At 45.1% G+C, this 27,630-nt stretch overlaps 1 protein-coding gene across 10 annotated transcripts in view; it reads right to left on the bottom strand.

Moving 5' to 3' along the window:
* The window catches only part of UNC80 (unc-80 homolog, NALCN channel complex subunit), a 122,104-nt gene that overhangs the window by 4,127 nt on the left and 90,347 nt on the right, over nucleotides 1–27,630 (bottom strand). For all 10 annotated transcript variants that reach the window (XM_054278230.1, XM_054278233.1, XM_054278232.1 and 7 more), the window contains 13 exons: nucleotides 26,730–26,765; nucleotides 26,201–26,419; nucleotides 22,577–22,777; nucleotides 19,911–20,034; nucleotides 17,202–17,327; nucleotides 15,251–15,374; nucleotides 14,328–14,534; nucleotides 13,047–13,231; nucleotides 11,651–11,816; nucleotides 10,359–10,538; nucleotides 8,826–8,964; nucleotides 6,760–6,816; nucleotides 498–579 (listed from right to left, as the gene is read on the bottom strand). In XM_054278230.1, coding sequence (XP_054134205.1) covers nucleotides 498–579; nucleotides 6,760–6,816; nucleotides 8,826–8,964; nucleotides 10,359–10,538; nucleotides 11,651–11,816; nucleotides 13,047–13,231; nucleotides 14,328–14,534; nucleotides 15,251–15,374; nucleotides 17,202–17,327; nucleotides 19,911–20,034; nucleotides 22,577–22,777; nucleotides 26,201–26,419; nucleotides 26,730–26,765 — 1,846 coding nt within the window. The remainder of the gene's footprint in view (nucleotides 1–497; nucleotides 580–6,759; nucleotides 6,817–8,825; nucleotides 8,965–10,358; nucleotides 10,539–11,650; nucleotides 11,817–13,046; nucleotides 13,232–14,327; nucleotides 14,535–15,250; nucleotides 15,375–17,201; nucleotides 17,328–19,910; nucleotides 20,035–22,576; nucleotides 22,778–26,200; nucleotides 26,420–26,729; nucleotides 26,766–27,630) is intronic.

Consider the following 27,630-nt stretch of genomic DNA (forward strand, 5'->3'; position numbering starts at 1 on the left):
CACGGGAACACAGAGTTGGCCTGGTGTGTGGGCACATCCTGCACATCCTCTCCTCTGAGGGGAGAACATCACTGTCTGTACCTCTCATGTCCCCTCACTCTGCTTTTAGAGTGTTTTAAGGTCTCCATGGCTCACACATTTCCTTCACGTGGAAGGAAGCTTCTGGCTTTGTGACTTTTCAGTTTCAACACTGAATGTAATGCAGGGTAGGTTGTGTGATCAGAATTTAATAATAGTAATAAGAAAACAGCCTGCAGAGGACAAGACTGGGGAATTGAAAACAAAGGGCACCTCCTCTCTTAGGGATTTGCCTGCCTTCACACCTACAATTTGTGCTATGGTCCCTGCTAAGTCAAGTGACTGCTCTAGTATACCAAAATTAGGTAGAGGTGACACATCCCATCCACACCTCATGTCCAAACAGCCCTATACAAGAAAAGCCAAACCAAATCCCAGAGCAGGAGGGGAGGTTTGCTCATTACTGCCCATGTCCTCACCTGCCTCAGGCCTCTCTTCCGCCCCAGGGGCTGCTGCAGGAGGAGGTTCTGCTGTCCTGGCTCGCTCTGCACGCTTGCCACCCTGTCAGATGGTGACAGCATTAGGCCAAGCACAGAAGCACGCTGCATAACTAGTAGGTGTCCTGGCAATTGGGACTAGAGTAAATAAATAAACAAGAGATCCACCAACCACTAATGGCACAGTCACTTCAAAGAGCAGCACTATCTTTGAAGGATGGGAGGGGACATGTCTGTTGGGTTGTGGCTTCCGGGGCTTGGGAGGGGGTGGGAGGTGGAGTCATGGTATTCAGGACTTGGCCACGCACAGGTAGCATCCAAATACAAATAACTGCAGGTTTCAGTTTTCAGTCATTGATTGATGCATCCCACTGAGCAGCACTCACTTCTCTGCATCCTTTGCCACATCAGTGAAGGCAGGACCATCAGCTTCCTAGCTCAAAAGCCTTCTTGTCTGCTTTTCCTTTATTCAAGGACAACGTTGTAACAGCTATTTTTTTCCTTCCCAAACAACATTCTGTGGCCTCATCACAATTTTGTCATCTGGTTTTAATTTCAAGTCAACAAACAAAAAACAAACGCAAAGTGACAAAGGATCCATTCACATAATGGATGCATGAGTTATGTGAACAAGGCCCCCACACTCAACACTTGCAGCCTCAAGTCTTTTTGTGACTAACAAACAAAAGAGACAAGTAAACAAAAATTAGATCAACAGATCAATAGATAGACACAGCTTTTTGATCTGAAAACCTGCAGTAGAAGAAACTTTAGCAATAAAACATACTCAGCTATGTACCATCTCATACTGCCATCCAAGTGACCATCAACCTACTTAATATAAAAATCCCAGCCTCCCCTCATTTTTATCAAAGTACTGTATGCTTCCAAACACTGGCATTTAGCAGTCACAAAACACTTTAGCTGAGACACTTATGACTACATTAGTCACTAAGAATTATGACAGACTTGTTTGAACTCAGGCAGCTGCTTTTTTTAAGCCAGACTGGAATCCACTGAGCAACATGTCCTATCTAAGCAACTTCCAGCTATAGTTGGTACGCACAGTGTTCAAGATTCAGTGTTGCAATCCATTTTGTCTTTGGCTTGCATTAATCTAAAGGAAAACAACATTATTTTCTCTAGATACTTCCCTTGGATCTGCCTGGAGTTTGTCAGTACCACTAACATGGTCAGGCTAATCAGCTGATCATGCAGGGGTGGAGGAAGAAGACAAACCTAGGGACACGGTCAGACAAGACATGGAGGATGGCTCAAAAAGCTTTGTTTTCTCAGCACCTCATTCTTCCCTTTGGCAGAAGTTACCGATTGTCCTTAGAAGGTTTGATGGAACAGAACATGGAGGGTTTCCTGCTCTGCTTTGGGGCTGTTGGGGTTTAGGATTTTTCCTTTTCTCCCTCTCATGGAATTTTGTCCCATCTGTCACTAAGAAACCATAACAACCAATACTTAGGAGAGACAAGAGAAGTTTCCATGGGAAGAGTGCAGCTGGCCACTCTCCTAACTGAGGGGTTTCTCCTGGAGAGGCAGAGAAACCACAAGAATTTTTTGCCTAAAAGCCCCTTAACTTCAAAGTTATAATAATTCAGAGGGAAGTGGGTCATATTTTCCATTCCAAGGGAGGTTCCTATCCTCCTTGGCAGACACTTGTTTCTCAAACCAAGATGAGGCAAAGTTTGGTTACCTGATCTGAAAGCTTTATTCCTTCCTCCCTTTCATTTAAAGTAAAGCCAGACTTTGCACTGAACCATATTCATGTGTTTATCACTTCTACAGGGGAGACAGCGGGTAACTTCGAGGAGAGAGACATCTCGGGGCCCTGAAGCTGTTTGTCTTTTGATTGACAGACTACAGCCTGATAATCCTGGGCATGCCCTCAGCAATCTCACCACAGCTGCTCTGCCTTGGAAAAAGAGGAAAAGCTTCAGCAAGCTCAAAGCCAAAAACCTCAAGATATATTTGAGTCTTTTTTTTCCTTAAAGAGGTCTTCCAAATGAAACCACCAGTCCCTGGAACATATATCCCAGCTTTTCCATAGCTGCTTTACATTGCAAGCATCCTAAACACCACACAAACACCTGCCTAGCAGAGCCCTTAGAGTTACCTCCTATTAGCAGGAATATGTTCTTGACTCAGTGACTGCAGCACATGTGACTGCTAAGTCCAAAAGCATCACATCATTCCTTATTAAAGCAGAGACTGCACTTAAATTAGTCTTTATATTTGTGATCCAGACTACTTGAAATTGCTTGGTGAATTTCCTTAATCTTCTGTTCCTAGGATTACATAAAAACTTATTCTTCTGAATTTCTAGAAGTTCTTTACAGTTTTTTCCACTATGTGAGTGAAGTAGGAATTAGCTGGGGAAGTTCTTGAAAAAAAATGTCTGCTGGACTAGCTTTGAGAATACTGTTACAATTTCTGATGAAGGAACTCTTAGTGCTGTGAGAAAGGAGACATGTCTGTAGCAGAAAGACTGCAACTATATTCAGTACAAAACCATTTACAGTGCTGAAACAAACTCACTTCACATGTGATATGAAAATGCTTGAAAAGGTCCTCATATAACAGGTAAACATGGACTGTGTGAGGCATGAGATAAAAACTATTTCCATGCACTGGAGACAAACAATAGGCAAGCAGAAAAAAGCTGCACTTTGTGTCTTCCTGCTGGAGTCTGGGATTTTCAGCCTGACTTATAATATAAGTGAAATGAGTGAAGTGAGCTGGTGGATGGTTACTTCCAGTACTGAATCATTACACAAATTGGAATAATCTGGGATGCTCTTACAAGGTAAAATTGCAGATATCTCTTGCAGGGAAATGGTGGCCCTGAGAGCAGCTGAGTTTTGCAGAGCTGCCTGTGCACAACACATCCTGCTGGGGCTTTTTGCTCTCTGTACCCACATTTTGAAGAAGGAAAGAGAGAGAGAGAATGCTAAAGATCACAAATTTCAGATGAGTGACTGAATTTTCAGCTATAAGCTTTCTCTTCATGAGGGTTTGTGAGGGTTTCTTTTCACCTTAAAGAACAGAACTACCCATCTTGCTTCTGTGAAAAGGAGCATGGCAGCAGAGGGTTGGCTCTGTGCAGCCTGCCCTCCCTCCTTTTCTGTCTCTCCTTGTTTGCCAGACCTGACCAGGAATACACTGTTTATCTGACAGCTTGTGGGACCCAACCAAGGAACAAAACTTGAACCAAATCCAGTCCCTTTTCAGCTGACTGTATCTTTCCCCCCACTATGCCAATGTGATCTATAAGAACAGTTTTTAAAGGACATGAGCCAGATTCATTTGGGAATAAGAAACAAGATTTTTTTTCTTGCCCAACACAAAGATGCTCTGTCATTCTCTGAGTATCTCTGTCAGGGGTTTATTTGCACACCAATGTTACTCCCATTTCATAGGGCAGAGGTGAGCCAAAGATCAAACCAACCCAAGTTTATGGATGCATCTTGCCAGCTCTACAAGGAGTGACACACAGTGGGGGCCAAAACAAACTTTGTCAGGCTGGCAAGTAAAAGAAGTGATGCTCAGGAATTAAAAGAAAAAATAACCATGAAGGCAAAAAAAAGCTAAAAAACAACAACAACAAAAAAACCAAACAAACAAACAAAAAAAAATGCAACAACCAACCAATAAGAAACCAAACCAAACAAAAACAAACAAACAAGACAAAACAAAGGAAGCAACGAGTTTCAATGTCTATTAAAGAGATGTACATGCTTGCCACACCATCATAGTAGAGCACACACTCTTTGTGTCCCTAGACATATGAATGAGAGGGTTGGTGGACAAAGGCAGTGGAGAATGGGTTAAATATATTCTATTTCCAGACACATCCCAGCCCAGTTAGCATTAAATGTGCTGCTGCAATTGCCCTGGCAATGTGGGTTCAATGTGATTTTTCTGTTAGAAGCCATTGAGTTAGGATAGGCACAAACATTAGAGAGAAATGTGTTTGTGCAACAGATTTCCATTACAGTGGCTTCACCTTCTTCCTTTCTGATTTGGGCAAATATCCTGTCCTCTCAGATTATAACCACAACACAGATCAGGATGCTCCTCAGCCCTGTATCCCAAGCTGGCTGAGCATTTCAGTGCTCTCCCCTTCCTGCCTTCCCTGCTTTTCTCCAAGGCTGTGTCTAATTGCTATAGAACAACAGGAAACAGACTTTATTACTTTAGTATTTGTCACTATTTGCTTAATTTATTTAAGGCTCCTACCTTCTATAAGGGTCTAGTCTCTAGTAAATATTGTATATTTCTTTATCTCAGTTGTGACTAAACAACTTATGAATTTAGGTGATCCTAAAAAGTTATCATTGTGCACCAAAATCAAAATCAAAGTTACATCAGAAAAACCCAAGCCTGCTTTATTCAGAACTAATATTCTTGAATGTAAAAACAAATTAACTCTGCCCTATAATCCCCACAGCAGAATAAGCTTCTGCAACATCTGCTTTATTACTGCTGTCCTTTGGAGGAGGAATCCAATTTTCACATTTAACAATGCAGTTGGAACATCTTTTCCTCCTCACAGAGATCTAACCTAATCTTTTCAGATATATTTGCAGTGTCTTCACTCCTTCTTTGCAGCCTTGGTGCCCATCCTTAAGACATTAGTACTTGCTCCTTGAAAAGGATAATAAACCTCAGCAGAGCTCACTCCCAAGTGCATCTGCTCACCCATTTGCTTTAAATCTCTGTACCACAGAGCAGGGTGTCCTGGTCCCTAGAGAAAATTTTTGGGACAGGAATTAGTAGGAACCCACTGTGCAGCTGATTACATTTCAGGGTTCAGAATAAATTATTGTGTTTGAACACATTTATTGACTTAGTTGTCTCATAGTACTCAGCCTCACCACTGTAATTAGGAGTGGTTGCCCCCTACTTAACAAAATCAAAACATTTCGAAACCAACACTGATGTAACCAAGTATCAGGTCATTATGGCCTTAGCTCAGATACAGACTTTATCCTCTTCAAAAGCTGCAGTGAGATTTTAGTGCTGCTAAAGGCACAACACAGAAGTTCTTTGAATGATTTCTCTTCACCTCTTTAGCTCAGATGGCCACACAGTCCATCTTACTTTGTCAAAAAGCAGGTAACAGCACTCCTGCCTCTGCCAAGAAGCTGATGTGTTTTCCTCACCCATCCCAGAGCAGTCTGCCAGAGCAGGGCTCACACCACAAAGGACACCACGTTGCATGGAATGAGCTCATTGTGGTGACAGCACTGGTGATAAACTCTCCTTTGGTCAGCTCAGGAGAGTGAGCAAACAAACACAGCAGCCTGTCCCCATCCCAAAAAGCCACTACCAACATGGGAACTCAAGCTAATGGAACAGAAACCATTCACACAAACACCTCTCAACATATCCCCAGCTTCCAGTGGTGCAGGAATGAAACAGCAAGTTACCCTCCATGTTCTCCTGGGAGGAAACAGAGATGCTCTTGGGACTACAGCAGCTCTCCAGCCTCAAGAGGATGGGTTGAGAGGCAGGGAGAATGGTTAACATGACAGATCTGGGTGTTAAAGGTGCAGCCTTCCCTTCTAAGCTCACTCCTGGCCCATTTGTGTTTGTTCCCCTGTCTGTGGGTAATGAGGAACAGCTAGACCTGAACTGCAGCACTAACAGAGTCATTTCAGATATGTATTTATGGTGTCCACCTGCAAGATTTCTAAGGTGTCATTTCACAATTGAAAATGCTTTGCAAAATTAATGAGAATCATTGTAAAGCACCCACAAAACAATGTATTCCACAGGACTTACCATAATCAGTTTTATCAGTGAATGGTAAAATAACTGAGATTGATATGAAGTCTTTTGTGGTGACAGCATTGTGAGATGAATGGAAAAAACAGATGTCTCCATTTTACATAAGCCTTCAGACTAATGCTTCTAACAGGACACAGCTAATGCCTCGTGGATCATCTTTCTCATGCCCTCCAAGCAATTGTTAAACTAGGGGAAAACCCCAAGGCCAGCCTGCTGCTTCATTCACTACAGCTTTTTCCTTCCCTTTCTCAAAGTCATTGGCAATCAAAGCTGAAAACTGAAGGTGGGCTGCTACACCTTTGACTTGCAGGCCTGAATATTGATGAGCCACAAGAGACAGAGATGGAGAGAGTGACAAAAGGTGAGGGGGAAGAGACAGAAGGTTGGGAACAGCTCGTTTCCCAGCACACACACTGACACACAGGTAGTGTTCACACTGTACCTAGAGAGGCTGCCCTCAGTGGCCAGGCTCGGGGAGTCATCGAGGACATTAGGTTCACTGCAGGAAGGGGCAGGGAGATTAAGAATTTAGGGAAAGAAAATGCAAAAAAGCATGCGCTTGTCTCTGTTTTCAAGGGAAAAAAAAATATCAAAGGAATAAAAAAAGGTAAAAAGAGGAGGGTAACATGAATTGGTCTCACACGCTCAACGGCACAAATATGACTCAGAGGAGCTGAAAGAACATCTGGTAACAGCAGCAGTCAGTAGAGAGAGTTCACACTGCATGAAGCCTTCCACATCTCTGCTGAGATTTGGGGAGCTGAGAACTCAACAGGATGTGTTTCTAAAGGAAATAAGGCAGGGAACTGCTTTCAAAGCAATTTTCCTGCAGCATTTTGGTTTTTTTCAGTTCTATTTACTTTCAGCTTCAGAGAAAGCTTTTTTCCCTTCGCCATGAGCCACAACTTCCTTGAGGGAGGGTTGATCTATCTCCCATGAGCTATAGACCACTCTCCTGTTGGTGCAACTCTAAGGACAAAAATCTGGGAAACAAGGTCTCATAGTGCAGTGAAACTGTAAATAAACAGCTGGCAAGGGTCTTGGCAAAGGGACACAATTCCAATGCAGCCATCAGGCAGGAGCAGCCTGCTCAGGCCATAGGAAAAACATGAAAGAAAGAGAAAGAAAGAAAGAAGGAAGGAAAGTAGTCTGCTGGGTTACCAGCAGGAAAGCAGTAATAATATTACTTAGCATTAATTAGCTTACATTTGTGAGGCAGTCTGAAAGCCCAGAGACCATCCATAACTCAAAGGGCAGGATGTTGAGGACTATGATTATGCTTGCTGAGCTGGTCCTTCCCCTACCCAGATGAAAAGTGATTCTCCTGCTATACCATACGCTTAAAAAGTAGAGACTGAAGCTCTGTGTTAATTAAAGACTTTTTTTTTTCTCAGCATCACCATGATTTGGGATAGCACAAAGCTCTCAGTCAGCTGTGACTCTTATGAAGTTTATGCATTGAAGATGGTAGTGAAAGATTGAGGGAAATGCAGTCTTGCATATTAATTTTTCAGGGAACAAAGGGACTGAATCAACTGTGTTCAAGAGTCAAAGGAGTTCCTGTAAGTCCTTTTGTGAAAACTCCCAGATCAAATCTGTGTAATTTCTCCCCTGTAAATCACTTCTCCTATCTCTGCTGGTAGGTACCACAACTGTTAATTTTCCTTCATCTATCAAGGTTATTTCTTTAACTCCGAGCAAGAATGGGGAGGGAACAATGTTGTTTGATTTTCCAGGGGTGGTGAAGACATAATGTAGAATATATTTTTTAAAGGTTCAAAGGAAATAACATAAATTAATACATCCATTGTTAGATATCCTTGGATAACTATGTCACAGACAAATAAAACCATAAACACTGCTTATTTGGAAAAAAAAATCATGTTTAAATGCAAAACCTCTCTCCACATCTTCTAAAGATGAAATTTCCCAACAGGCTCTTTCTCACTATTCCATGTCAGCCAGCAATAAGGCAAAGTTATTTGTATCAACAAGTATTTCAGGTTTAAAACAGTATTAAATCCCATCTTTGAACATAGCATTTAGTTTCTGTGATTAACTAGTTACTGTTCTTAGGAAGGACAAAGAACACATGGAAGAAAACAAATCAAAATGCCTCTGTCCCTCTTTCCCAGCTTCTCAAGATTGCTCCCCACTTCCCTACACAAACTGGGTATGGCCCCCTGGTTCAATGAATACCCCAAAAACCACATTTCCTTTTGCAGTTCAGTGGCAGCAGAGAGAAATAATAATGTAGAGTGTTAATGAAGCTGTTTAAGAGGAAGGTTGCTGGGGATGACAGCTTGCTCTTATGGACCCTACACAACAGAGATCACCCTGGAAAATCATTATTTCCAACCCTGCACCCTTGGTCCAACACTATTCCTGGATGAATAAATTCAGCATCGCTATGCTGGCACCAATTCCACCACCCCACCTCTCTGATGTACCTGGGCCATTTCTGCTCTGGTTATTAAAATGGGGAAGGTGAAAAGCCCATGTTTTTACCTTTGGCTGGGTAACATGCCCACCTCAGCCTGAGGTGCAGACATGCTGGAGAGATGGCTGGAGAACCGCCTCCTCCCAATGGCACCCATAAGGTATGATTCCTGTTCACTTACCACACTGGGCATGCTCAGGGAGTCATCTAGAAAGAGAGAAAAAACAGGAAAGGAGAGGAAACAACCACCCCCAAACCCCACCTGCATGCCAACAGTTGTCAAGAGATAACAGGACGCCAAAGGAGTACCCAGCATTCACTTACCAAGAGCCCAAGCCTGCAAATTGGAATATTCTATTAGATTTACAGCCACTTTGCAGAAAGACATACTCATAAACCTCTGCAGGATGAGGAACCTGACAAACAAGGGACAGGGTTTGTGTATTCTTTAAATGGCTCTCAGGAAAACATGTTTGCAGAATTCAGCTTCCACTAGGGATTAATTCCTGTGATTAATAAATTGCTTGTTAATATACAGTGTTTCCAGCATAAAGATTATAACTGGACATTATCCTGCTGTGAAATAAACTGCTGCTATGATCTAGCAAAGCACTGTGACAAAAAAGCCAAAATACCTGACAGCAAAATGCAGAACTGACACCCTTCAACACCCTTCAGGGCATGCCTTTTAAAATGCAACCAAAAATTTGGATAAATTGACTCCAATAGATGATACTGCAAGAGAACTATGCAGACAGCTGGACTGCAATCAGGACTGCTTAAAACTTTCAGTACTGTTTCAAATTTTATAAGTATCCAGAAAGAAATTACTTTATTGTGGTTTTTGCCACAGCAACTTGTTAATTACAAGTAAAGAAAACAAAAGGGTGGGTTTGTGTAATTTTCTCTCCTCTTTTTGACCTTTTTTTCCATTCTGATGTACTGAAATATTTTACAGCAGTATTTATCCAAGGCAGGGCTGAGGGAATAATGCCACAGTTCAAACAGGAAGATGCCACTTACCATTCCACACGGTGGCTCAGAATTAATCTGAGGCTGAAACCACATTTTGCCACAGTGAGTAAATATCTGAACCATGTATAAGCAGTATAGCTCTGGGTGGATTGTACAAAGTTTGGTGGTGATCCCACTTAGTGGTGAAATGGTGGTGAAATAGTTTAGTGGTGAAATAAAGTTGGGCTCAACCTGCCAAGTTTCAGGCTAACTGCTCTTTCCCAAAAGGCAATTCCACTGTAACTGCATGGGCCTTTCTTTTGAGCCCCCCATTTTCATTCCTTCTGTTTGATGCTTTTGGGGATCCTGCTGGAACAGGATGCCAATGCCTTATCAGCACTGGCAATTGCACATCAGCACTAAAAACCTCCCTGTGCTCTCCCCTTTCCCCTGCCACAGCTCAGAAGGCAACGAAGAGGTATTTTACAGCCCAAACTTCAACACCATGTACCACCTGCTCAACCTCCTGCTCCTGTGGCCATTTTAATCACACTGGGACACGGGGGCAACTGTGCTCCCCTCCCAGACGGCCTCTGGGCTTGAAGAAAACATCCTCAGTGCTGGGGGCGTGGTATGTGGCCACGTACTTTCTTCATCCTCCTCGTCGGTGCGGCTGAGCGTGTCCTGCGACGCCTGCTGGGAGGGCTCGCTCTCCTGCTCCCACACCGTGCCCGTGCCCGTGTTGGAGCGCGACATGGTGGCCAGGCTCAGGCGGTAGGCAGACGTGGAGGTGCCCACTGTGCTGACAGATGTCTTCCCTTGGTAAGCTGCGCAAGAGGGGGAAAACCAAACCCAAGTCATTGGTGGAGCTGGAGAGCAACAGCAAGAGCGTTCCTGGCATATGGGGAACCTGGAATAATGGGGCAGGGGGACCTTCTCACCCTCTACAAATTCCTGACAGGAGGGTGGAGCCACAGGACAATGGGAAATGTTCTGCAGGCTGCACCAGGAGAGGCTCAGGCTGGACAGGAGGAATTTCTTTATGGAAAGGGTTGCTAAGCATTAGAATGGGCTGCCCTGGGTGGTGGTGGAGTCACCACCCCTGGAGGTGTTCAGGAAATGACTGGACTTGGTGCCATGATCTAGTTGACAAGGTGGTGATCAGGCAAAGGTTGAACTTGGAAAAGACTCAGAGATCTTTTCCAACTTTGATGATTCTGTGATACTGTGACAGGGGTGGCAGCTGCCTTGCTCACCTCACCTTTCCAAAATCTCTGTTTTACTTATGCAGCCTGATTTTCACAACCTGTATTTTACAGATCAGCTTCAACATTTAGAAACAAAGCAAATTACTGCCAAGGAAAAAAGACGGAAGCATTTCCTTTTGAATTTCTTTTCCTAAGAACTAAACAAATAAACCACTTGCCATGTATGAGCAGCGGCTGCCACCTCGTGGCAACAGGGCTGGCTGTCACTGGAGAAAAGTCTCCCCTTGTGCAGGACAGAATTCTGAGGTGCCCCATTAGCTCAGGGATGCTGATCTGAATGTCACAGTAGAGGAAAATCAAAGAGACCAGGAGGAAGGAGGAGGAAGATCTGCTACTGCTGAACAGCCAGAGCTTTCTGCACAAGCAGCTTTGGCTTTACAGTGGTGTGGAGGGACTCACTGCACTGGGGCTGGGGCTGCACAAACCAGCTGAGCCTGGAATGGGAACTCAGATTTGGTGCACAAATAGGTGCATTTCACAACTAACTTGGACTTCTGTTGGCTGTTCAGCGGCAAGGCTGAGCATAAGCTCCAGTGGCAGGCTGGCAGGGTGTGTGTGGATTGCCCCATTCCTGTTTTAGGCAGGGCCAGGTCTGCCTCACAACCCCCTGCAGGGGCAAGCAGCTGCTCCAGCCCGGGCTGCTGGCCCTGAGCCGCCCCTGCCTTCCTTACCAGAGCCGCTGTGCACGGCCTCCTTGAGGATCTTGAGCTCGTTGTTGAACTCGGCGATGAGGGAGCTCTTGCAGAGCGGGCGCGGGATGAAGCGCCGCTCCAGCTGGTCCGAGATGTGCTGCCGGGCGCTCAGCTCCTCGTGGTTCTCCGCTGGCTGGGCCAGCAGCTGCAAAAGTGCCATCAGTTAGCACTGCAGGGAGATGGTGCCCAGGGAACTGGGACTGGTCTCCAGGCTAGCATGAGCCTGCAGCCAGCAGGCTTTGTAGGCAAGAGGTTTTGACTCCATCTGTGAGGTTTCCACCCATCTTTCAGAGGAAATCTTACATTTGACTGAACAGAGATCAAAACCTCAGTGGCACAGGGTAGATGGAGTCCTCCCTTATGCTAAGCTCACAATCCTATTATGAGACACTTTCTTCCTCCATGACAATTTAGTCTGTCTGAGAGACAAGCTAGGCTAAATGGAGTACCATGTGCTAGTCTACCTGGTAACTGGCAAGGAGCTGTGATTGACTCAAACCCCAGATGCCTTGTCACAGACGCGCTTTATGAAAAATCCTTTCCTTAGGATTTTTCCTCCTGAGAAGCTGAGAGGCCTCAGGAACAAAACATAAACTATGATTATCTGCTGCTGTGGAATGCAACAGGTGCATCTGTGATTGGTCTCATGTGGTTGTTTCTAATTAATGGCCAATCACAGTCCAGCTGTGTCTCTCTCTGGTCAGACACAGGATTTTGTTATCATTCTTCTTCTGCTTTCCTTGCTAGCCTTCTGATGAAATCCTTTCTTCTATTCTTTTAGTAGAGTTTTAATATAATATATATCATAACATAATAAATCAAGCCTTCTGAAACATGGAGTCAACATTCTCATCTCTTCCCTGGTCCTGGGATGCCTGTGAACATCTCCACAATGCCTTAGCCCAGCAGCTGCCTGTTCACCCACAAAAGTCCTGTCAGAACCTTCAACCAAGAGATGGAAAGGGGAGTGGTCCTTCCTGGCTGTTAGCTGTACTGCCCAGCTCTGTGCAGAAGAGAGATTACTACAAGATTTCTGCCAACACCCTCCCAGGTTCAGCACATCCACATTCCTTCCAAGGGCTCTGAATGTCTTCATTGTAGAATTAAGTCCACATGCACTTCCCCCTTCAGAGGAACTAAGACTAGCTGTACTCCACGGATCACAGCTCCTGGATGACTGGCATGCTCTGTAGTTTTGGCTAGGAAAGAGCTCTGTGATTTCATTTCAAAGGGTTCTTAGGCCTGCTAACTTCTGAAAGGCCACTCACTCACTACATGGAGCTCTTCCAGCAGTGCTGTTCCTGTGCTCTCAGCTGGGCAATAAGGGCTAGCCTGCCTTCAGGGAGTGACACACCAGGAGCCAAAGCAATGTTACCTTGCACTGGATGAAGGGCCGGAGGAGCACAAAGATGGGGATCCGTGTCCGCACGATGAAGTCGAGGAAGTCCCACAGGGCCAGCCCTCCCACCTTGCGCAGCGCCATCTCTTTCACTTGCAGGCTCAGCCAGTACCACTGGCTGTCCAGCTGGCGTTCAAAGCAAACAAGGATCACCTTCAGGGCTACAGGGGAACACACACCAGCAAAGGGCAGTCAGACATGTCACCAGTGTCCCTCATAGCATTTGGGGCAGGACAGGGGGGGCACAGCGAGCACGAACCCACACAGGCACGCTTTGCCTGCACACCTCAGAGTCACAACTGGCTTCTCCATCACTCTCCAAACATGGCATGAAAGGAGCAAGCAGCCTTCGAGTAGTAAAGGCCTCAGGATCAGGACTGGCAGTCCCATTCAAGACAAAATTTTCTACTTCATACCTAACTTCCTCTATATTTTCTTGCTCTGCTGTTCCCTCTCCCTTCCCTGCAGAGTTATTTTGTCTTTTCAGAATCAGATATTTTGAAAACAGCTCAGAGGAGGAATACAGCCCTGGCTGATCAGACAACCCCAAAAACCTTGACCAAGCATAGCCACACAACAGTGAGCACAATAATCTGCAGATGATTTATAGGGTGATGACAAGAACCTTTCTAGCAGGGCAGCTGCATGAGTCATGGCCACACTGCAATTTAAATACAAATATGGTCCAGCAAACCAAGGGCAGTAATTCACAAGAGCAAGAGCATGGCATTACAAATGGGGATGAACAGCAATCAAGTTCAGAACAATGCTCTGCATTAAAGTGGGCAGTGATTAACACTTGGCTCACAGGACAAACAAGGAATCTCCCCCTTTCCATGCTCCCCTGGTCTGGTAAAAACAGCAAGGCCTGTGAGTTGTTGGGGGGAAGTTGACTACTCCATTTTTCTTAACGGGATGGCCAAGACTTCTCAGCCATTACACATCTGTATCATGGCTTGTTTGGGTAGGGGGCTAAATCAGTGGTGAACTGCCAGTTTTTCATCAGATTTACTCCATTCCTCAGATACAGGTTAACAAAGACCCAAGTATAAATCTTCAGATAAATGCCCTCACAAAATCAGAAGCAGAGAAGCTGTTTCTGAAGGGCTGCTTTAGACTCAACTGTCCCTGTACGGGCCTGACTGCCCTCAGTGATGCTGCATCTCCAGTTTAATTACTTTTTGGTGCTCTCTGCAGCCTTGAGCACTCCATGTTATCTCTGTCCCTTGCCAGTGGTGAGCAGGAGCCCTGACTCACCCAGGTAGGCAGCCTGGCTGGTGGATTCCGCCAGCCCCTCCCGGCGCAGGTCCTTGCCCGCGTCCCCGGGGGTGGAGCAGTGGGCGGGGGAGCTCTCCAGCATGAAATTCTTGCTGCGGGAAGTGCTGATGATGCGAGGAGGCAGGAGGATATTGATAACGGTCTGGAGCAGCAGCAGGACCTCAGGCTGCTCCAGCCAGGGGCTGTCTGAGATGCATTGGGAGGGGAAAGAGAGAGAAAGGTCAGGCTACATCCCATCATAGACACCCAAAAGATCCAGACCCTGTTCAGCTCCAAAATGAGGTGCATCTCAAATGTCCCCTAAGCCAAAACTCCGTCCCCCACACCTTGTTATGCTGCTTCTCCTCCTGCAAGCAAAGGCAAAGTTTATTTTAGCAGCAACACAAACACACACAAACACAGAGCTACACAGCACAAAGAAATGTCCCGTTCAGTGGTCTCACTTCCTTCTGGCATGCCCCTCTCCCTTTACTCCTTGCTTTCATTTAGGGATTTACCAGTGAACACCCTCTAGAGCAGAAAGCAAGGAGCAGGACTTGTGCAAGACAAGTGGCATGGACTGGGCAAACTGTGATCCACGGGGGCACACAATTTCTGTGACCTTTGCTCCCCTCTGTGACTTCTGCTACAACAGATTTGTCTCGCCCTGCACTCCAGTTTCAAAAGCAGAGCACATCTGTGTAAGACCTGACACAAGCTGAAATAAAGAGAAGAAATAATAACTAATCCCAGTGGGGCTCTTTTCAGTCTCAGACCCAGAGGGCACTTAGCTGACATACTGCCAGTGACAGAAAACCAAATCAAAAAATAAAAATTAAAATAAAATACAGAGAGCAGGGAAAGTGCAAACATCAGTTGTCAGAAAAGGGGGACAAAAATTCTTTTTGTTAAATTAGTCAGACCTTTGCTTCCAGATCCTACTGTGAGCACAAATGGAATCAGTAGGTTTAAAAGCATTCCTTCCCTTCTTTCCTGATTGGTGAATGGGGAGACGACATGGCTTAGGGGGAAATCTTCTTTCAAAGCCTGTGCAGTAATAATAAAAAAGGATTAAACCATTTCATCAGCAGATCACACACAAGTCACTGCAGGGAGTGATGATCCCTGTTCACACAGCACCACACCAGCCTGGGTAACCTGATTGAACGAGATGCCCTCAGACCACTCAGTCAGGAGTGAATTCACAGGGTAACACAGGGATCACCTGCTCGTGTCATAGCCAAACATCAGCAGCCTGCACTCCTAACTCCCAGTCATCATTAACAGAATCACATGTATCCCACAGGAGTCAGCTGAGTGCCAGTCCTGAGCTCTGCACTGCTCTGCGTGATACCAGGATCTGACACAGAGAATAAAAAAAGGAACAGAGGAAACTGCACAAATGACATTATCTAAATATTCTCCTGTCCGAACATGGAGGCTATTCCCAAAACATATTTTCATTCTGCCTCACTTTGTGCTGCCCTGTCATCCTCCCTGAGACAAAGAATGAACTCCTGAAAAATAAACAAAGTGCATGTTTACTTCTTGACACACAGTCAAGCTTAGATTGAAAGGTCTTTCACCTTCTTTCAGAGGAGGTAATTCAGATGGCTGTCACTACAACCTTTGCTCATTTACAACATCCCATTTGCTGCAGACTTAGCTGTGAAATGCAACTCAACCCTGCAACTCCTCAACCTTGCACACCTGGGCTGAGAAATTCTAGGAGATGTTTTCTGATGGGGTGTGAAGTACTTCTGCTTTGCATTCTGCTGGAATACAACTGGGAATTATGACTCGTGTTTTTCTTGACCTGTTCAATTTTCAATACATTTAAGCCCACAAATGATTGAACAGGGAAAAAAGCATAATAAATGTTCCCCATAATTTAAAAAAATATTAATTTGGTATCTATTTGGGGGTTTTAGTAGATAATATTTCACACCAGGTGAAAGTAGCCTTTTGTTTTCATTTGTTTTGATTAAAGAACCATTACCTCAGAGCTGGAAGAAATCTGTTCTCCTTCTGTGTCAGTTTGTACCAAAAAGTCCTTTTGTACCTCATGCTCTGAGGGACAGCTTTGTGTGTTGGTCCCTGTAAGCCTTCCTTCCCAAGCCACCCTGCTGCTCAGAAATACCTGCCTAAGTATTCAACTGGATGTACCAATGCACATTTTAAAATGCAAGCTGGAGCTAGATAAGGAAATTTCTGACTTCTTTGGTCACCATTCAGACTAATTTCATGCCAGTGGGGAAGGAAAGGGACACTGAGGCAGAAAGACTGTAAAAAGTTACAGTGCTGCTATGAGAAAGGAATAGTGGTGACATTCTCCAAAAAGCCTAGAACTTTTTTCTTTAATTCTGGCAACAAGGATACCATTGTGTCAGCAGCTGAAAAGCCAAGTTGCCCTGCTTTTTGTGCTGGCACACTGTGTGACCTGCTCAGCTAAGAGCAGAAGAGCACAAACCCCACTCTCAGTTACACACATGGTCCCACAGGAAGACAGGAAGGGATGTGACCCAAGCCAAGGTCCATCCTCCTGTGGCAGAAGGATTCTAACTCCTTAGATCCTGCAGAGAATCCTGACCTGCTTGTCAGAGCCTTACACAGCATCCATCAGCCAAACTCCCTGGATTTCAATGGCAGTGTTAAGCTGATGGATGCTCGCTGTGGGCTTGGCCCCAACAGATGAACTCTGAGCTCAGTTCAAGCCTTCAGAAAGAAGGGAGAATTTACGTGTCGCTTCTCGTTAATTTTTGATGCAGTTCCACAGTTTTTGCCCAGCTTTTGCAGAAAGCAAACAGAGCACTGATGAGTTGGTGCCTCAACCAGAAGCTCTAGAGGCCTGGCCGTGGGCCAGGGCAGACACACCTGTATCTGCAATGCTACAAGCCGGACAACAGCTGTGCTGAAGGGCAGAGGTGGCGAGAGATAAGGGCTGAGATGAAGAAGGGGTAATCCGTCAGCCACACTGGAGGGTCCTACCACTCCCATCACCTGCAATACAAACAGAGCACATCACCACAGCTGCCTACTTACAGTTTCACCCATGCCATATCCTCCAACGGCAGTGAAATGGAGGTGCTTTCATTGAGCACTGAGCTGGGGTGGATCTAGCAGGACCAGCCCCTCCAGTGGTCCTGGCAGGAGCTGGGGCCAGTGAGGGGACGGTGTTCTAGCAGGGAAAGGGAGGGGGGAAGAGGGGAACCAGCATGGATGGGAGGAGTGCACAGGGAACCCGGTACATTTGTAAATGTACCCAGTACCAGCCCTGAATGACCAGCACTGGACTGGTGGAACGGCTAGAGTTGGAGGATATGTCATTTGACAACTGTAACAAATAAAAATCTGTCATCAAAGCAAAAAGTCTGCATTGAAAGTGGACATCTTTCCCCTTCCCTTGCTTGAAAAATAATGTCCTAAGTCTGACCCAAGCCAGGTTTTGTACAATGTTCAGATTCCTCTCAAGCACAGCCTGTTTGGGGGAACTCTAAGCATGATTCCTCTCAGCTGACTGTCTGAAGCAGAGTCACCTGCATGTGACCTGCTTGTCTGGAGCTCCCTGAATAATCACCACGGGGAAACAGCACTTCTGGGGGAGAGTTACTTGTACTGTTTGGGATGTGTCCCTCAGGAGGAATTAAATCACAGGCCTGCATGTGCCTGTTTCTCACCATGACCAGACACATCCAGATGGCAGGAACAGGGAGAAGGTACCTGGCCACACCTAAGCTCATGGGAGATGAAAGCATGCTTCTCTTCCAAATTCAGCCTGGGGAAAAAGGCAGTAACCAGTTTTTTGCCAGAAAACCAAAGGACAATTTAGAAGGGAAAGAGTCAGAGCCCTTTCTTTACATCACTATGGATTATCATTGATATATTTCCCCACCTTCCTGGCTGATTGATTTTTGGGCTTTATGATTTACACATGATACACACCATGCAGTCAGTGCTCCCACAGCTCCAAGGTAAAATACTTGCAGCAGTAAGTATGATGTGTTCCTGGTAGCTCTCCCTGGTGTTCCCAGCCAGCAGAACATAAGCACAATGACTGCACTTCAGCACTGCAGAGCTTTCTGCTATTTTTAGAGCACTGGCTAATTCTTACTGTGGGCCCCTTGGAGAGCTCGCTGGGGTGATTCAATCTGCCATGCCTGCTTGACAAACTGCAAGGCCATTCCAAACTCCTGCTTGAGCTGGCTGTGTAGCAAACTCCCCATGTAACAACTCTTAAGTAATCTGAGGGCCCAGATTTGCATTATAGGCTCTAACAGGTTGGAGCTTCCCTGCCCTTGCAGCAATGAGTGCTGAATTGAGTTGATGGACAGGAACCTGGCAAAAACTGATATTGCATTTTAGCTAGTGATCATTGTTTTTAAAGGCCCTCAGAGCACCGGTGAATCCTGAAATGTTTTTGGTAAGCTGCAAGATAAGGTTATAACATTTGTGCTCTAAGGAGAAAATGTTATAAACCCCAATAACAGTAAAATTCTAGTGCAGCCTTTCCCCCTTAATTAATATTTTTGCACATGGAATGAAAGCATGCTTGTTTGCCCAAGTGGCTGGAGCTACATGGATATCGAAGTGGGGGCTTGTTCCCAGTGCAACAGCTGCAGAAACTCTATGGCCTACCATTGAGTGACCAGGCAAACTCTGTCCATATCACTTGTCTGTTGCAACACTCTTAGGTGTCACTGCCATATTTTCTGAAAAATCCCTTCGCCAGGACTCCTTCTCCTGGGAAGATGAGAAGCCTCAGAGAAAAATGTAAATAATAACTATCTGATTCGCTTCTCCTGTTTTACTTAATGACCAATCACCATCAGCTGTGTGGGACTCTGAGGAGTCAGTCACAAGTTTTTATTATTCATTCTTGTTAAGCCTTCTGTCTGTATCCTTTCTCTTTCTTTAGTGTAGTTTTGGTATAATAGAATGGAATATAATTTATATAATATAATAATAAATCAGCCTTCTGAGAACATGGAGTCAGATTCCTCATCTCTCACCTCGTGCCTGGGACCTCACAAACACCACACTTAGGGGCATAAACTTCACTAAGAGAGGGATCTGAACATTGTACAGTGCAAACCTGTACTAGATCAAGCCAGGGACATTACAAACAGTGGAGTCAATTCACCTTGCAAACCCTTCTGACTATGCAGCACCCGCTGGCCTCTGGCAGAGCCACCAGGGCCCTCCCCACTGGGGACGGTAGGTATCCCCAGTGCCCCCTCTCCCCATCTACCAGGTGTGTGCAGTGTCCACCACCCCACTCTCCAACTTGCAGCCCTCAGCTCTCAGCTCAGTCTGGCAAAGGCCGATCTTCAAAGTGGTGCGTGGGAAGGGATGGAAGAGAAATCGCTCGACCGCTGCTGCCGGTCACGGTATCTCCCCATGCACCACTTCAAAAATGAACCTTCCTGTCTCTGGTGTCACCTGCAGAGTCCCCTCGTGAGGGGTAAAGGGGACAGGCAAAATGACAGGAATGGGAATAAGCTGTCATCTTCAGTCCAGAGAAACCAACAGCAGGGGGAAGGAAGGTTTAGCAAAGGTTCATGGGGTTGCCGCTCGGCTACTCACCAGATTGACACAGACATTGATCAGAGACCTAAGGTGAGGCAGGAAGGATATGATAGGCTGCCTCTGAAGTGTCAAACAAACCCCTTCAATCAAACTGCTGGCAGGCTCCCACTCAACCTGGCGCCTGCAATACAACAGTAGGTGCCATTAGCCGCGGGCTCCTGCCCCCCACCAGACGCCCAGACACGGCGACGGACACACAGTGACAGACGTGTCACACAGCCACGATGGGTGTCCGGGAGCAGCACGGAGTGCCCGCAGGGAGAGCGCTGGTCCGGAGGGACAGAGCACAGAGCAGAGACGAGAGACGCGGCACAGCGGGCTGGGGCTGGCCACACACACCCCTCCCCTCACGGCAGGAGCTCAGCTCACTCCCTGGTGCTTCCCTGTCACTGAGGGAGGCCACACAGCGGTGTGCCTGTGTGGGGAAAGGCACAGAGCAGAGACGAGAGACGCGGCACAGCGGGCTGGGGCTGCCCTCACACACCGCTCCCCTCACAGCGGCAGCGGGGCGGGAGCTCAGCTCACTCCCTGACGCTTCCCTGCCAGTGAGGAGGGAGGCCGCACAGCGGCCTCAGGTGTGCCTGTGTGGAGGCACAGAGACACAGAGCACAGACGAGACGCGGCACAGCGAGCTGGGGCTTGCCCTCACACACCGCTCCCCTCACGGCAGGAGCTCAGCTCACTCCCTGGTGCTTCCCTGCCGCTGAAGAGGGAGGCCACGCAGTGCTGTGCCTGTGTGGGGAAAGGCCTGCTGTGCCGACACCATGCACTCCATCTCGTGTGGCTCCTGGATGTTCCCGCTGGCAGGAACAAACCCCATTAGCCTGAATGCCTCTGTGGGATCCTCTGCAGCCCCTCTGGCTGCTCCTCAGTGTCACTCCCAGACACGCTGCCCTAAATGTAAACTGGCCCAGCTGTATCATCTTCATCTCCACCTCCTGCAGCACAGGAGGTGAATTCCTTCATCGCAGGACCCTTCATTCCAGGATGCTTTCTTCCCTGACACTGCTTTCCTCCCCAAAACAAAATTTAGGGATTATGCCAGATGCTGAAAGGATTTCCCCTCCTAATCATAAGCATAGGTAACATCAAAGTGGTTCACCCCCTTCATCTCAGGGCCTGACTCTCTGCAGGCATTGTAGTTCACAAGCCAGCATGTGACTGCATTTACTGGCACAGAAAGACAAAAGGCTGGCACAGATTGCCAGCTCAAGCCTTAAACAATACCCCAGTCAAGCTCTTCAGGTGACTTCTCAGAGCCACATGGGGAATCAAGTATTCTCTATGCAAGCTCTTCTCTAGACCAACATAAATCTCACCTTTGGGCATCCACAGTCACTAAATCCCCAGAACAGAGGTTTGTTCTTGTTCTTACACACCCACTGATTCCAGCAGGCACTGGGTTTGGAGTGGGATGCCCACAGGAGGCAGTGTGTGAGATTCTGATCCTGAGTATCCCAAGGGATGGCTCCTGGGCTCCTGCACCCAGACCCATCCCAAAGAGACTGCTTGACTCAGTGATGCTCAGATTTAGTTGCTGCATTTGGTCTAGTGGCTTTGCTGTCCTTTTGTGGACAAAAGAATGATTTAAGCCAAGCATAGGTACAGGCATAGAGGGAGAATATGAAAAGAATTTTAATTTATGGACATCCATTCAGCTAACATGAGGAAGAAAGATCTTCAGGAAAAGCAATCCCTATCTGCCTTTGAGGCAGAAGAAAATATGAGCGGGGAAAGAAGGAATGAATGAGAAACAGGCAAGACATGGCAAAGAATCAAACCAACAGGACAGAGAAACACCAAAATTTCTGCCTCTGAATTCCCTAGAAGGATGGAGTTTTTTGAAGCAGGTTAGCCAAAGAAAAGGATAGTGATGCCAGAAAGAAGATATCACCTCCCTATTATTGTTCCATCTTTTATTCCTACTAGGACGTACTTCTGATGTTCTCTAACATGATTTGGCTTCTCAGCTGAGACTGCCAATGAAGTGCCATTCAAGCTGTTGAGGACATGTGCCCATGAGAGTGACCAAGACCAATGCCTCTTTTTACTCAGATCACTGGAAAATTCACAATTCTGAGTGATTTTATACCACCCAGCACTGGATTTGTACCACTGCCTCCAATCAGGGATGCTCCACAGTCAATACTTCTTGAAGTTGCCAGAGCTTGTATGTACCATAATGCCCCTGTGTGATCTACCAGGCTTCCACTAGGCATGGACCTGAAGCAGCTGATGCAGTTCTTTGCCTTTTGTTAGGGAGCAATCAGAATCTACTGCATAGCTCCTGACTATTTTTGTCTTTACAGAGGACATAACAGTATTGCCATGCTAGAAATACTCTTACTACAGTCTAGCTTTAAAAAATTCACAGCAGAAGTTAATTAAAAGGGCAATGAGATGGAAAAAAAATCTGAAGACTTCTTTTCAGGAAAGAAAAATGGTGTTTCTGGAAGTTCTCTCTTTAGCTCTTAATAACCACACTGCTACCAGAAGACACCACAAAAACATCAACATAAACACACTTACAGAGATAAAAACACCTGTAATTCTCTGGTGTGTTGTAAAGGCTCACTGCAACACGACAGCAGATGACGTACCCACACTTCAAGGCTTGCAACATCAGAAACGGACCCCAGAGGGTTTCCAGACCACCTGCTCACCTCAGCGTAGGCATCTTGTGAATTTTATTGAACATACGATCCAATCTCTTTAGGATGAGGATCAGGGCAGGTCTCACCGCCTCGGCTGTCCAGTCGGTGATGGGCAGCATCTCCATGATGTAGCGCCGGAGCCCACGGCTCTCCATGGTCTGCGTGTCGTAAGGAGCCAGCTTCAGCAGGGAGTGGGCGATTTCTGCCAGCCTGAAACCAAGGGCATCGGGAGAAAAGTGAATACAACCTGCATTCCTGTGCCCATTCTTTTGCTTCTTTCCTGCCAAGGTCAGGATTCCATAGTGAGATGGTATTTCTCATTGGGACTCAGATATTTATTAGTTCTTTTCTATGTTACAACCTCACAAACCGTGAGTCCTACAGAACTTCTCTCTAACAAAGTAAAAATGGAGCTACATCTCCTTCTCTACAAGGCCTTTTAAGGATAAACCGTCCAATTAAGAAATGACACCTGAATTATTTTTACTTTTAACCCAATAATCAACCACCCGTGCCGGCAATGCTCATTTTTTTTATCCAGTTACACAATACTACCCAAACTAGAAAGAAGGTGAAGAAGGACCAGCCTCTATAGGAATGTGCCCCCTGTTGACAGAGTGACAAAACTATCCTTTGTCCCCTCAAAAAAGAAAGAAGCCCAGAAGTTTCTCTCCTGGATTAGGTGAAAAAGGCACCTCATAGGCCTGAAGAACTTCACCTCAAACTTAAGGATAGGAGCAAAAATTGGGCAGGAGACAAAAAGTCCCTCTGAGCAATTTACTAGAAAAAGAAGAGAACAAAGAAACTAATGGCTTTTGTGAGGTGTTTTACCAAGAGCAAGAACCTCTTGCACCTGGATCAGTTTTTCTCTGTAAGGAGTTTGTTGTTTTGCCTTTTATTAAAACATTTTATTTCCAACACTGCAATAGAAGCCATCCTGCTGATTTTATGCCTCCAAAGGTAGCTGAACCATCTTGGGTGAAAAATAAACCTCCAAGAGCTTATGAGACCTTGCTCAAAGAAGCTCCTATTACTAGCCTCCACCCTAAACCTCCATCTTGCTTTTTATATATTACTGTATTCTAAAACCTTAAACTCATACACTTTCCACCATGTGATGTTACACACTTCTATTCAAACTCCACACCCACAATCCCAGTTCTATTATTCAATTTTGGAAGCCTTCTCCACAGTCTCAGGTCAAATGCAGTGTTCTTCTGGGGGTCAGTGTCAGCACAGAAAGTTTAAAATTCTCAGCATCCAGGGTTCCAACATTTCTACACACCAATGAACTAACATATAAATATTCATGAGCCTACTGAAAAGAAAGTGGTGCAAAAGTCAAATGTGCTGCTAATTAAACTCTTAGATCTGATACCACAGTTCTGGTCTGTTAAGACTGTTTTGCTGGAATCACTGTTTATATTTAAGAACTCATGAATGGTCTAAACATGACTTTTACATTGACATTAAATGCACCAGGGGAACATCAGGAATCACACATTTGGGTAGCTAAAACCAGAGTATCTGTGCTGGCAGTAAGACTACAACAATGCAAATGTCTGTGAAACACAGACCTGACATCACCTATTTGTCAGTTAATGAGTGATTTGGTTTTGTTCTGTGCTTGTTTTTCAGCATTACCACTTTAGGAAGTGTCACTGTGCGATTTTCAGGTGTTAAGTTTTAAAAATAGAGTGTCCATAGCTTTACACAACATGTCCCTGGTAGGACTGCTCCCTGCAGTTTTTATTTGTTTCTCCTAACACCTCTACAGATTGTGTTGCTGTTGCTTTTTCCACTATCCCAGATGGCATTGCCAATGGCATTTTTTTGTATTCACTGTGAAATATCATGGCAGCATTTAATTTACACTTGCAGTTTGACAAAAATCTACTGAAATGCTTGGATATTTGTGGTAAGCAAAGACCAGAAATAAACCATGAAACATCAACAGACTTTGTATTGGATGATTACAGTACAATCCTATCCATATTGTGGGGGCATTTTCTGAAATGCAGCCAACTAATGGAACATATTTGTATTCTCTTTATAATCTGCCTAGTAATATCAAGGGCAACAAGTTCCTCAGATTAACCAAAACTGGTAGAAAATTCGGTTTTATCCAGTATTTCTTTATTTTTCCTTTTTTTAAACTGCTTTGTCCTACTATGAAGTAGGTCTGCTTTCTTAAGTGCTGTGAAATTTAAATTATCATATAATTAAGCTTCTTGCCAGCAATACAATACCAGTTCCATGCAATGATATATAATAAAGTGTGCATTATGCATTATAAAGTGTGAGATCCATTTCATTCAACTTGAAACATCAATCTCAATTAATCAGTTAGCTCCTTCCTAGCAGAAACAAGCAACCTGGGAAATTTTTATCTTCCTGAAATACTGGGGTAAACAGTTGGATGCACATCTTCCTTTCCACTGGGTGCAAAAAGATATACATCACTTTTGAAGACTAAACATTTGACTTTTAAATGGCTAAAATTGGGTGAGATGAATCCTGTCTGAAGTGGCTACCATATTATCCTGCTTTCTGAAGCCTCTGAAATGGCACCTGCCAGTCTCCCAAGACCATGAGTGTCACATCACATTCTGATCAATCTGCTCTCCATGTACAACTGTGTTTGTCCTACAGTGGTTAAATCCCGTCAGTCATGTCATTGATACTTATGAATTTATGTAAGGATTGAGATATGTTGCTTTTATTTAGAGATAATTGTGATTAAGCATTTTAGGTCACAACCCTGACAAAGCAGCTATTTCTATCACTTTCCAGGAGACTTAAAGGAACCAGAGCACAACTCATTATCTGCTGTAAATCAATGTCAGCTTTACTACTGTAACCTCTGACCATGAGAGTCAGAGGTTTTCTCTCTTGAAAAGAGAGCAGTATTTGCCAGCTGCTAGTGTAAATGAAAAACTGACAAAATAATCAGATCTATTCTCTCTTGTCCCAGTTATTGCTTCCCAGCAGCAATTTATGTTATTTTGTGTTTACCATGAACAGCAAACTCAGAGACTCAGACCCCAAGTGCCAGGAGGCCCTACCCCAAATTTCTTCCAGGTCAGCACCACGTGAAACCATTTGCAGTGAGCATGCAACCCGTGAGCTGGACCCAGTGCAGCACTTCAGGAAAAGACTTGTGCATCTGCTGCATCACATGCTGAGGTGCTGGGCTGTAAATGCCCTCTGTCCCATCCTTCCTGGTATTTCAGGCACTTTGAAAGTGGCTGTTCTGCCTTTCTTGCTTGTGAGCTGCTGGCTGTGATGCACAGTGCCATGGAGAGGATAAATGCTGTATTCAAACAGGCGGGCAGCTTCCCCAGCCCTTGCCCTGCACAGACAGATTTATCTTGTCCTCATACATCAGAGGGAGCTGTTTCAGGTGGGGGTCAGAATGAGACCAGAGGAAAGCTTAAGAAACCTTCTTTATACACGAGCAGCATCAGTACAATCTGAGGAACATCCAAAACAGCCTCTGCGTGTTTCAGACAAAAGCATGCACCTACACAACCAAAAAGTGATTCCATCTGTTACTATGAGAAAGAAAGAAAGAGCTAAAAGAAAGGAATGCCCCTGAAATGAATAAGTAAAAGCAGAATGCCTGTGGAATACCTCATGTGGGACTTCACATCCAGCAGCTCCAGAGAAGTCACTCGGGGCTCACCAGCCAGATTCTGCAAAATCTTCAGCCTGGGGCCGCAGTGCTTGTAGAACTCTGTGCAGATATTCAGCAAGGACTCCCGGGGTCTCCTGAACTCCTCCCTGGCAATTCTTTCATCCAGCTCCTCTCGGGGAAGGCCCTGGCCCTCCTCCATTAAGTGAAGGTTCTCCCTGGAGGATACAAAGTAAGACACAGTATTTATTATATGCTGTGGATCATCAGGGACAGATTACAACAACCTCTTCATCTTCCTTTTGAAACAGATGCTCTCCTCTGCAACTGAAAGAAAGGGAGTTGCATCTGCAATTGAGAAACAAAAAAGGGAAGTTATAATCTTCCAAGTCTTGCTAAAAATGTAAATATTTTCTGTATCAACTATCTTTTGATACCTTCCCTGAAAAAAGGCTGCCTGTCACAGCAACCACGTGTGGGAACGTTTCATCACACATCAGGGGAGACTGGGATAAAATGTTACTGTACCTGATAAAGTGTAGTTTGGCTCCCTGTTCTGGGTACCTGGGAAAACAGAAACAGTGAGGTTGCAAACAGCAACTTAGTAGTGCCTAGACTTGCCTTTCTAAAACAAAGTGACACTGCTCTCGCCCAGGGGTTTGTGCATCAGGGTCAGGGTGGTATCATGTATCACTAGAATAATGCCTACACTGATCACACTGAAATGCCTTTATCTCCCAACTTCCATCAAAAAACCATATTCCTAGAGTTACTTGCCTTATTCTGAAAGAAAAAATTCAGGTTAAAAACCATAGCTATCTTTCAAGTGATTTCTATCACTGATTTTCACCCCAGTGCTCAATCTCTTTCACGAAACCAGAGCTCACTAAGTGAAAAGAATACCTCAGAGTAGTTTTTGGTTTTTGTTTTGTTTTGTTTTATTGTCATTTCTCTCGTTACTTCTTTTTGAGAAAGCATTAATAGACCCTGCACCACTTGGCTACCATGTCCAAGGCTTGAACAGTAATCATTCTAACATTGTGAGACTCCTGCTGTTGCTAGCAGATGTCTGTTGCAATGAAAACACAACAGAAGAAACAAGGAAACCTGGAGCAGTGCAAAAATATTTTGGATCAGAGGCTGAATGTCTGATAATGAGAAAAATCTGGAAATGTAAGTCAAGATGCCTGAGTCTCACTGCACTGGGAATGTCTACATTGTCTGTCAGCAGATACATATTAACTGCTCTCCAAAATCAGCAGATAGATAATAAAATATTATTTTCCATTACACCTTGTTCTCCTTAGAGTGAGCAATCTTGCAAATGAAGTAAATGGCATACAAATGGAAGTAAATGGCTCACTTCAGACTTCAGCATGTCTGGTTTATCTGCTGGTTTGTCATGTCTGGAGTTTATCTGCTTCTCAGA

This window comes from Melozone crissalis, unplaced genomic scaffold (genome assembly GCF_028551555.1).
Source record: "Melozone crissalis strain CALT ecotype California unplaced genomic scaffold, PUWL_Pcris_2 ptg000023l_1, whole genome shotgun sequence".
Classification (NCBI taxonomy): Eukaryota; Metazoa; Chordata; class Aves; order Passeriformes; family Passerellidae; genus Melozone; species Melozone crissalis.